The sequence below is a fragment of the Mastacembelus armatus genome, chromosome 8 (assembly GCF_900324485.2).
Source record: "Mastacembelus armatus chromosome 8, fMasArm1.2, whole genome shotgun sequence".
Taxonomy (NCBI): Eukaryota; Metazoa; Chordata; class Actinopteri; order Synbranchiformes; family Mastacembelidae; genus Mastacembelus; species Mastacembelus armatus.
In genome coordinates this window covers 14,109,147-14,121,292 of record NC_046640.1, presented here as the reverse complement: position 1 = coordinate 14,121,292, position 12,146 = coordinate 14,109,147, and the positions used below count along the sequence as shown (strand labels likewise).

The 12,146-nt window shown below is 40.1% G+C and overlaps 1 protein-coding gene across 1 annotated transcript; it reads right to left on the bottom strand.

Annotated features, from left to right (window-relative positions):
- Positions 1-266: 266 nt before the first annotated feature.
- hs3st3b1a (heparan sulfate (glucosamine) 3-O-sulfotransferase 3B1a) lies at positions 267-11,586 on the bottom strand. Its single transcript, XM_026326191.1, has 2 exons — positions 10,794-11,586; positions 267-2,362 (listed from the first exon to the last, which is right to left on the bottom strand). The coding sequence occupies exons 1-2, from the start codon at positions 11,285-11,287 to the stop codon at positions 1,744-1,746; spliced, it is 1,113 nt and encodes a 370-aa protein (XP_026181976.1). The 5' UTR covers positions 11,288-11,586; the 3' UTR covers positions 267-1,743.
- Between the last annotated feature and the right edge of the window lie 560 nt (positions 11,587-12,146).

Below are 12,146 nucleotides of genomic sequence, written 5' to 3'. Positions count from 1 at the left end.
CAAAGATAACTTCTGCTGCAGGATATGGCTGAAATGTAAAAGGAAAAAAAAACGTTTGCATGCACATAAACATGTTTAAACAATGGCTTGAAAGCTTCAATATCATACCATGGAGTGCAAAGTGTCACCAGGGGGCATAAAGGAATGCCAGTGTTTTTCATAGAACATCACTTCTTTTTCAGATGAGAAATCCTGACACTTTGTTATGTGTTTGTGGGAGTCATGGCAACAAAGCCCTGTCACTGGTGGCAGCGGGAGGCTGAGGCAGCTAAAAGTAGTTAACAGTGCTGCTCTAATTAGCTGGTTAGTGCAATAATGTGCAAGATGGTGAATTAAACACAGCACCTTTGCCTGCAGGGATCCAATAACCTATACACGTAAGGTGGGGGTAGTACAACAACAAGTACAGGATATTCAGCAAATAATGAACCCATACAGTTTTCTTTAGAGCAAATTTAAAGATGACCGAGACTGTGTTAGAGGGTTTTGGTAAAACATTTATTTCTTACTTCATAAAAACACACATGACTGCACCTTTTAATCTATGTCTCAGTCAAACCAGCTTCATTTCCATGTTTGTAAAGCAATGCATACAGAAAAAATAGTGCCTCTAAAGAAATGGGGTTGCAGTACATCATTATGGAATGATGATTCTTAAAATGCTGATAGATGTCTATTTATAAAGGTTGAATAAAACTCAACCATACATAAAACTTAAATGTGGACTTCTGGCAAAGGTAGTTTGGTTTTTAGTCTTTCTGCTGAAAGCAGTAGAAAACACAAATATTTAAAGAAACGCTTGTTTTCTTGTGGCTGTTCCTCTGCCAACTGATGTATCATGGGTAAGTGCATCATTAATGCATCTAGGGTCACCTGTGGTTAAAAGCAGCTATACAGAAAGACCCCTATGTGTCACCTCAGTATAGATCTGTGAATATGTGTCATGTGTCAACACATGATTAGGCCTTATGAAGCCTGTTTATCAGATTTTTGAAAAAAGTACAAAACCATCCCAAACATGTCAGGAGCCTGTGTTGGATCCTAGTCAACATTCCTTTGTAGAAATCCTATAAATAGTGGTTAAGTCAAGCATTTCAGTGGAAATTTATATTATTATATTAACGTGAAGGATCAACCATAAACCTAGTGCCTTTATTGGATCTATGTTTTATTGCAGTACTCCAGAGACCAGGGCGGTGCCATCACTCAGGTCTAATTGACATGATGAGGACCTATTACTGTATTGATCAACCTGGCAAGTGGCACTGGATCAGCTGAGGCCTATATCGACCTGACTAAGTGGGTCCCACTGACCTCTGAGGGTCAGGCAAATGTTATGGGGATATTACAGTTGTTTGAGAAGTTGCAGTGTTGAGCTTAAGAAGCAAAAGCAGCATTTAGGAAAGTAAAAGTGGTTATTCACATGAATTCAAAAAGGAAAAAAATTCCAGATAAAAGTAGGATACTTACCCTGCTTGTAATACCCGTAAAAACATTGTGCTTATCGAAATTTTTTTTGTATGCAATGACAATGGACATAAAGTATGTGATGGGTCATGAATAATCCTGGTTGGGCAGTTTAGTGAACTAATATAACAATAAATTATCATAAAATAGACCTCTGAATTTTTTACACATCTACTGAATACTGTACATCCACTGTATAACAATATCTCCAGAATGATAAGATTATAAAAATCACGCACAAGGCATCAGCATTAGTCTGTCATTATAGTTTTCATCTCAGTCCCAGCCGAAGTCATGACCAGTCATCTGGTAAAACCTGCTATTGAAAGGTTTATAAAAGTCCCTTAGCCTCTGCACCACCTCTGGGTCAATGTTTGGATGGGTTCTGCCTTTGGTTTTGCCCAGACAGTGTGGCTTGCTGTTCCCTTCAGGTCTTTTAAGGCAGGGGAATCCCTTTGCTGGGTTAAAGTGGAAATGCTTCTCTGTGACCACTCTCCTGAGCCCAAGAAAGTCTTGGACCCGAGCCATTTCACCTGCAGGATCGCTAATGAGACGCTCTCCACTAACAAACAGCAGCTGCTCCATGGGGAAGTACTGAAGCCAGCGCTCAAGGTGCTTGGCATACATGCCGATTTGAACAGCGCTCCATGTGGTGTCGATCAGACCTGCTGACGTGTTCTTGAAGGTCAGGGTCTCGAAAGCAGGGATGTCTGGCTTTTTGGATCGGGTTTGGGTGTAGTCTGAGATGGCTCGGGTGACAGGATCCCGGACGACTACAATCAGCTTTGTGTCTTTAGACATGGTGTAGATTCGAGCAGGGACTTCCTTCGTGACATAGTAGCTAGGGGTCTTCTCCATGGTCAGCTGGCCATCTGATGACTTTGGCATTAATTCCCTGCCAAGGACAGAAATGCATTAACATTTGCACTGCAGACACTGTATGGCACAGAAAACAACTCTGCACCAGTGTCTATTCTCCTCTTATTTGTCAAGCCATCACATTATAAAACCAGCAACTTAAAAAAAAACCTCTCACAAAGCAAGATGAGATTGACACTGACACACTCTCTATGGCAGGTTTAAAAATACTGTCAGGCAGGAACTAGTCGATCATGCTTAAGGAGACAATTGTAGACATCATGAGCAACATTAATGGGATAACAACGGTCAGTGGTAGGTAGAGCAGGGGTCCTATCAATCATATGTAATTGCATGTGAAGACAATACACAGTTCATTACATGTTCTAAATACAAACCCTAAAAGAACGCATTCAGATCCTATTGCTGCTGCTGTAGTTAATCCACCTTTAGACCTCAGTCCTCTTTCAAACCCCACAATTCTCATATTGGAATATTCTACACCTCCATGCCATTATACAAAAGCTGGTTTAACTCTGAATAGGTATTATCATGCGTCTTAATGTCATGCTAAGACAGATGACTATAACTGCACCTCTGTCCTCATATTTGACAGTAATTTTGTGTAAAATGTGAGGAATTGGATAAGCCGTACATTCCTTTGACGAAAATGCAAAGTTTAGGTGCTGTCTGTTCCCAAATCTACATATTATTCTAGACCCTGCATTGCTCTGGTTAACTGCAGCCCTGACTGAATAATGGCTAAAGTGAGCCAAGCGGGATTAGGACTAAGTCAAACACCCTAGAGCATTAGAGTTTAGTTGACTGCCTGATTGGCTGACTGGGCGGCTGGCTTGTCTTTGGAGAGTAAAGAAGTGGGAGAGAGATACGCGGCCACCATGATGAGAGAAAATGCTAAGTAGTTAATGGATGTCAAATGTGACCCAATGTAAAAATTTTTGGGTTGTCTCTACTCAATTCTAAACTACGGGAGTAGTTTGCATCCTGTGTCCATCCTCTATTTTTAAACACCCATAGAGGTAGATAGTGTAGTCCACCAGCAGGGGACATTTCCTTGCTATGAATATTAATATTACATGTGTAAAAACTGTTGCATGTCTAGAATTTCTTATGCAGGTCTTTGAAGGGAACTCAACATCATGCCAAAAAAACCAAAACTACCTCATAGCAGAAAAGAAGATTTTTTTTATGTCCCTATCAAAATAAGAACTCTCATGATTCAGTGCATGTCTTAAATGCCAAAGCAGGCTGCCAATTTAATTTCTGCTGTATGAAAAACTGAAAATAAGTCTCAGCACTGATGTGTTGTTGTGTTGTGTTGTCGTGTTGACAAGCATCAGGGCCAAACATACCTCGTGGGTATAAGTTAGTCATATTGTAAATCTTGAGTTATTACAATATTTGGTAATATTCCCAGGTTTTGATAGTGAGTGGTTTATGTAAATTGATCAGCGGGAAAGCAGAGGCGCCATGTCATTAAAATGATTACCTTAATTTTCAATGATCTGTCTGTACATGTACAAGGAGCTTTAATATCCTTCTAAATCAAGCAGCCTTCATTTCACATTTTATATGGTGGAATACTAGTAAAAATCTTTAGTGACTGGGAAATGTTGGCACTATCCATACTTCAGGATTTCTCTTTCTCATACAGTATAAACACCTAATGTCACCTGCTCTTTCCTTCCTTTCTATGGAGGCTCTAGGTTTTATTTATTTATTTATTCCACTTTCCTCTTCCTGTGAGCCTCAGCCACAATTAAATGTGGTGGGAAACCCACAAATCTAATCAAGGTAATAGGTATGAGAGACAAACAACTCTATCAGAGTCCCTGCAATTATCAACTGCATCTATTGGAGACAAACAAGTGGAGCACTGTAGGCCTTTCTTGGGGCCTCAAGGGACACAAAAACTTACTACCAATCAAACTTTCCACTTAGTCCCCAAGCAAAACAATCTGTGTGAGAAGTGCATACATTATTCATCTTAGCAGAGATAGAGCATGGGAGAACATCTTTGACTGAGTGGAGACTGAGAGACTTGCCCTAGGGGGCAGATGTAGCAAGCTTTCATAATTTGTTCTGCTTAATAAACAATGTCGCCTGCAACCAATAGGTTTCAGTGCATCCACATGTATCAGTCAGCCATGCAAAGGCATCATCATTCAGCTTTCAGACAATAAAATAAATGTAGTCCACTTTTTAGAATTAAGCCACAGCATGCTGACTTTTGCACCTTCGTGACATTTGCATTTTTCTTTTTGCCATCATAAACACTGTAACATCTAAATAGACTGGAAATCTATTTGCAAACTCAAAAAAGCATGTCTGTGCTTTTAAGAATTTCTGCCTGTAGTTCATGAACTAAACATAAATTTATATTGCTGATTAAACTGATGCATGAACATCCTTTGCCCCCTGACCTGTCCTGTGAAACTTATAGATCAGCAGGACTTGGATATTAGGAGAAGGCAGAGAAGGATGGTAGAGAAAATATATATAAAGAGAGGAAAGAATGGAAGGAGTAACAAGAGAATCAGATGGACTCAGGAGTGGTCTTGGAGGGTGGAGACTGCATAGGTGAATGCTGCTGACCCTGAAACCTAAGTTTAGATCTGCCATGTCAGAGGATGTCTGCATTATTCTGCAACAGTAGCACAATAAATAGCCTACTACCACAACCTGCAGACACCTATTAATCCAGGAATGGTGTGTTGTGTAATTTGTCTGTGTTTTGTCTCCCGGGCAGTCAGGTGTGTCCATTAAACTGGCTGCTGAGGAGACAGCGTCTGAAAGCTGGTGTCTTGTTTACATTCACTGCTATCAGGAAGCAGGTTCAAAGGTAGGGATTTATAGTGTTGCTGCATGTGAGTTTATGCTCAGCTGCTGGAGGATGCCCTCAGTAATGAGTTGACCAAAGTCAGGAAGAGGTACAGTGCAGAAAACTGCAGCAAGTCTTACATTTTTTGCATCCTACAGTATTCTGTTTGACTGACTCTAATTGGCATCTATATTTCAGCTTTACAGGCTACTGTGAGAAAGGACTGAAAAACAGCATAATCCAATGTCATGATGAATTCTAAACTCACACTGCAGCTTTAAGAAGGATTGAGCTACTTTGTGAAGTCAAGATGAGAGGTGGTGGTATGCAGCCACTCAGACCATTTTAGTGTCAGATGAGCCCCAGACAGAAAAGAAAGAGGAAAGCAACTTCAGAACAGATGTTCTCTGGCCATTGCAGCTCATTTAATCATTTATGTGAAAGTCATCGTAATCATATCTTACATTTAGGACCTTTTCATACTCTTGCATTCAGTATCTCAACAGCAATCCTGAACAATGATAAAAGTGTAGAGAATGGCTTTCCCCATCCTTCATTATTACTGTCAGTATACAGAACTGAGGACCACCTGGCTGTCTGATGGAGACAGGCCCAGTTTGAAGTCTGGAGGAGAGGGGGGAGGAGGAGAAGGAGGAGGAACAGTCTGTGAGCCTATCTGGCTTCCTTCACACAACTGTCAGCCTTGCATTAACACATAACAATTCTGACAGCCTGTTGTTTATACAACCAGAGAGTTCTTTTTTCATTGTGGTGTGGCTGGAAAAAACACAAACCAATCACACCGAATGTTGATCCCACTCTTAGTGAAAGAGATAATCATCAACAGTCAGAATCTGTAGAATCCATACAAATACGTATAGATATGCTGTGCAGCTCTCAGCTTTATCCTCTGTCTTAAAAATTATCTATACATTTGGAAGCCAACAGTATGGTTGTTTTTATGCAACAGAGTTTGTTTATAGATGCTGGATTACTGTTGCATATGTGCAAAAGGTTGTATGAAGTGATGTCACTTGAGTCAGCTTTGGCTGTGGCTGAAGTCTGCAAGATTTCTATAACCCTCTTCTTGAGGCTACATTATCTGCTATCATAGCATAACAACACACCTAAACCTCCGAATCAACTGTAGGTGGTCAAACTTGCACTGTGGCCAGTGTAGGTACCAGGTTTTGGCAAGAAATTAAAATATAAAGCACAATATCTGTAGTTCTGTATTTTTCTTTCTTTTTTTTAACCACCCAATATGAGTCTGACAGTGTCATAGGAGTGCAGTGTAGGTGTGGTATAAACTGTTAGAGTACTCAGAATCCAGCAAGAACATACAAACTAAATTCTGAATGGGTGGGACGAAAAGACTGAAGTGAAAAGCTGAAAGAAGGCAGTCAGCAGCAAATCAGCTCCTGTACCAGTGATAATAAAGACTTGGTCAAACAAGACCAACAACACACATCCAATGTAATCAAGTGCGTTCCAAGTACAGTTTCTTGGAATAAAGTATTGGAGGAACTCTGAATGAACAAAGGAACCGAAACTGCAGCCAGAGAAGAACTGCAAGAAAAATCCAAGAGAAACAACAGAGCAGTTAATGTACAGGAGCGTATGTGTTCAAAATGTGGTTTTATATAACAAAACAACACTAGAAGAAGAACAAACACTATTATAAATGTTGTTATTACAGTTTGACTAGCTTCTCATATAGGCCAGAATGTTATTCTCAAGAAAAATGCACAGTGTGTCCAGCTAATCTGAACGAGTTTGAAACATTGTCACTGCAATAAATACAGAGAAAGTTTACAATTATAATGTTAAGAGTTTTTTATGAGATAGGCAGATATGTTCATTGCATGTATATATCCAAATAATGTAGTTGGTATGATTAGGTAAATTCCCATAGATGTAAACTGGTCTGAGAGGATCAGCAAAAGCAAACATGTCTTCATAGAAGCACAAGAAAGTTGACTGATGCAGATTGGTGCTTTTTAAAGTTGCTCTGACTTGCTGTCAGGGAGTCTCTGCAGTGAAGAGAAAGACAGAAGCAGGAAACAACATATTCTCTCAGAAGATACTACAAAAAAGAAAGATGAGGAAGTCAACAACTCAAGGGAATATAATGGAGTGAACTTGTTTTGTTTCAGTGTTTCCTAAGTGCTGTAATAAATGCTGCGGTTTGACAAATTGCCTCAAGCAAAAGCCCAGGGGGGTTTGCAGCAAATTAAATCTTCAATCTCCAGAAATGATGTTGGGACTTGTGCACATTCACAGTTTTGCCAATTTAGTGGACTTACTTTAGGAATTCTAGCATTATTTTTAGCTTTTCGGAGTCTGGTTTGCTTTTTGCAGGGTACAGACTTTTTAAAGTGCAAGGTTTTATGGTTTTTGGAAATATTTTAGGAATGTTTGAAACAACAGCCAGCAAGTGTGAATTCTTTCTTTATAGCATCTTATAATCAACGCACTTTCCCCTTCTTTTCCTGTCAGTGTGCTGACACATTAGTTTAAGATGGGAGATACCTACTGTATATTACAAGCTGTCTCGCTTACCCCAATCCCCTTGTGTCCTTGCAAAGAGCTAACGGTGTTGAGCAAGCATAAAGCCGACAGTGGACTCAAATGAACCTACTCTTGGGAAACACAACTTTCTACACCGAGAGCTCTGAAAGTCAACTTTCAGGATAGAAAGCGCAAGTGCAGTGTTTGAGTCTTTTCTTGGGCAAGTTCCAGTGAATGCTTTTTCTGATGAACTCCTGCTGGGCTTCTTTAAAGGACACTTTCACCCTTCTGAGCACATTTGCATACAAAGTGAAGGCAGAGAAAACATGTTTCACACTAATTGTCTGCGCTTTTATTGTTAGGGTTAATGCAGACCTCGGGGGTTCTCCAGCTTCCCCTTTCATTGAGCTCCATAATACTGTTGCGCTTTCTAAAGACTCAGTTTAAATTTACTGCCCTCTATCTGCCACTGGCCTGCAGTAAGCCTCCCTGGGGCTCTGAGGAGGATTAGGCAGTTTTCTCTGACACCCTCAGTGAGTTAGTAGGAAGGTCTCTTATTGTTCTATATAAGGAACCTCAAGAGGAAAAACACAATTTCAGCAATTAAGTCACATCTACTGTATAGAACCCAGAAGACCTTGCTTTGAAGATGCATTCAGTAGATGAGCAGTTAACCTGTCACAAAAAGACATATAAAGAGGTCAGAATTATGCTGTTAATGACGAAAGGAAGGGCCGAGGAGGAAGCTGTTCCCACGCCTTTTGGGATTGCCTCTTGTGCTCTCCTGTGCACAATTGTCTGTCGGCTTCTCTTTTCTGCCCATGGGTGAAAACGTGCTGTATTGTGGTTGGAGTCCTGCTGTGTGGGGGCCTCTAGCAGGATGGACACAGCAGACTTCCAGCAGGACAGACACACCAATCACAGCAGATAAATGGTGTGGATACAACTCAATGCCACCACAGGAGCAGATAAAGCCCACCCAGCGGATTGCTTCTCTCTTCATCTTACCACTAACCATTAGTCTGGGGCAATGAAGTGAAACATAGGGACAAACAAATCAGCAGACCTCTTTGCCTGGCTTTAGGCTTTTAGGTTATCTAAAATTAGTAAGACATGCGCATGATCAAACAGTACGTGGGACTACGTTATGAAAGGCTTTAAAAAGGTGTATGAAAAGACTTAGACATCATACAAAAATGTTCTTTTAATGAAATTAGCGCAAGGATTGTGTGAGAAAACGTATTTGTCCAACAACAATGTGCAACACCTTGAAGCCTGGCAGGATTTTCAGAGCTCCACTAAATGATCATTAAGGATTGACTGGATGTCATGGTGCTCTGCTGTATGGGGTCAACGTGTGGCACAGTGCTCTCACTGGGACAACGCAAGTCGAGATGTTTTAATTAGCCAGATCACCTCTCAGGGAGAAGAAGCCTTCATTAAACAGGTCTCATGGTGAAACTGTTTCCCACATCTAATGGCTATATGTTTGGTATGCAGCTACCACTGTGAACAAGAAGTTGAATGTCTTAGTTACATATAATAGCCCAATGTCTCATTTTATCCATATTCACTGTATGCTTCTTTTTTATTTATACACCAGAGAGACTCATTCTTAACACACATTATTTGTGCATCACTTGTAAACTGGAAAAACCAGTAAAAAAAAAAGAAAAATACTTGCATTAGACAATTTCAGTTTGTTCTTGTTCACTCTGTAGAGACGGACAGACGAACACTCTTCACAGGCCGTTCATCCAAAATGTATGTCCTAAACCTGTCTGGAAACTCTTAAAGAAGCTTAAGCGAGAAGTCCTTTGAACAATGCTTCACTTCCCCTATTGTACCTTTATGGAGCCAGCTTTGAAACACTGTCTAGATCCTTTGACACTGCCTGTTAATCTGTTGGCTCAGTCAAATGGACACTTGAAACAGCAGTATCTCTTATTATCACTTACCAACAATGTGGTTGCTCTGATGTGAAGTATTTAATGACAAACCATTTCTTGGAACATTTACGGTACATAAAAGATCAATAATTTCCACAGATATAGTGGAAATGAGTGGTTTAGTTCCAGTAAAAGCAAGATGCACAATAGTGCAGCTGAATCAACACCAAAGAGCTTGCATGTTGAGACGTGAGATACCATGGGGACGACAGTTGTCATGACAGAGAATACAATAAAAACTTTACATTACACATTGTTGAATGTGTAAGTAGGCTCCCATTCCTGCCTTTGACATTGATGTCTATTTGGATTGAAGATCAAAACAAATTTCTGCCACTGAATCAATAATTTTGACTCGTGCTCCTGGCTGCTCAAGGATGATAGCATGATGTAACATGCTGACTCCTAACCATAAACTAAAGCTTGTTGCATTGAGCTGTATCCAGAATTCAGGTCAAACCTAAATGGAAGCTCTGCTGTATCTTTTTCTACCAGGTACCCACCACCCACCCCCTCCTCATCAGAAAATAAGCAGAAAATCAATTGTGCTTTGCAAATAATCATGTCATTGGAGAATCTTATGCTTTAGTGAAATTTGTGCATGTTGTGTTCTGCAGTATTTGAGTACTGTGACCTGTGATGATATTGACATAATGCTAACACCTGAGATGACACACCTTTAGCAGCATTTTATTCTATGGCTAAACCAGTGGCTGAGGTTAATTTCTATAATAATATACAATACCCATATGTATATATATATATATATATACATCAGCAAACTGAAAATCTTTAGTCTCTGGTTTGCAGAGATAATAACATATCAGAAGTGAATTTTCATTAAACTGCACAGATTATCATAACCTACTGAAATACTTGTTGCAGCTAATTATCCCAGGTCTTTTTACTGATGTAGAACATGCTGTATGTTGTGCTTCTCATTATATATTTTGTTTAGCTATTATAGATATTTCAGCTTTATTCTGTTTTTATGTAAAATCATACTACACAGGGTATAAAAAATGGCGTTTGTCTTCTGGATTTGGGAGACACAACTAGTCAAAACTTATTCTTCCAAAAGGGACAACGCGCTTAAATGTTGATTGTGAAGCATTTGCGTTGTCTCTCTTTCGATTAGACTAATACCATGTACAAGGTTAATGTACCTGTACCACTCCAGTCCCTTGTCGTAGTTGCGATCGAAGAAGTGCGGCTCTGCTCCCACCGCTCTGATGTCTGGATGCAGGCGCAGGAACTCCAACAGCGCCCTCGTCCCTCCTTTCTTCACCCCGATGATGATGGCTTGGGGCAACTTTTTACTTTCCGACTCATTGAGGAAACCTGACATGGCATTATCATCCAGCGCCTTCATCGCGCCTCTAATTTCATCCCACTCGTCTCCTCTACTGTCCAAATCGTTTTCGTTATTCAGCAAATCTCTGGAGGACCCTAAAGATGACTCCTGATTGTCAGCTCCTGCATCGTTTTCGTGTCTGTTGACCGAGCCGTACGTCAGATTGGGCATAGTTGAGCAGTAGCCAACACAACAGTAAATCATATAAACCCAAAGGGACAGCATTATGCAAAATACAAAGAGTTTGTTTTTCACGTGGGATGATGGCACAACATGTAGACTGTGTAAAAACGGACTATATTCCATAGGACTGCTGTGGAAAAGTTATATTCCAGTTAACAGGCATTTTGGCAAAATATGCCTCACTCCTCTGCCATGGTTCAAATCCTGGACAAGCGGCGCGTAATTTTCCAAAACGCAAATTATTACCAAACGATATTGAATTCGCCTTCTGGTTCAACTACAATTCTGCTTGGAGAATATATTTGACTCGATAGAAACAAAAATCTTAAAAAAAAAAGAAAGAAAGAAAAAGAAATCACATAACAGGTCGAGAAACTATCACCAGGTGAGAGATCCACGCGTCAGGCACCGGGTTTGCCTCATGTCACTTGCTCTCAGCGTGTGAGCGCTCACACAGCAGCACCAACTTTATCTACACCAAGAGGCGTCAAGAGGCACATCGGACGAGAAGCTTATTTCCGGTGGAAGCTTTCAAAATAAACCTGTTTTTGAGCGCGTAAAGTAAGCAAGACTAATGAAACGGCATTGTAGAGCAATATATATGTTGTAGAGCAATATATTCACTTCGTTTATTGGGTTTTACCGTGTTTACCGCGTTACCCTGGACAATTTTCTCCATCACATGCATAAAAATGTGTTCTGTTCAATTTTTTACCTTTAGGCTTACTTTATTTCAAAAGTTGCAAAGTTTCCGGTCTATTTTGTACGTCTTTCTTTCTGTTTTTGTTGTGATGGAATAAATATAAGATCAAGAACACAAGTGAAGAAAAAAATCAGTTTTTTTTCCCCAATCATCATCAGTCATTCAGTCATTCATTGCATATATTGTTCAGGCTCTTTCAGACAATGTTTATTAGTTTTTCTTTTGGAAAACACACACAAACTAAACTTTTGCCATCAGCTCTAACTGGGCTATCTCACT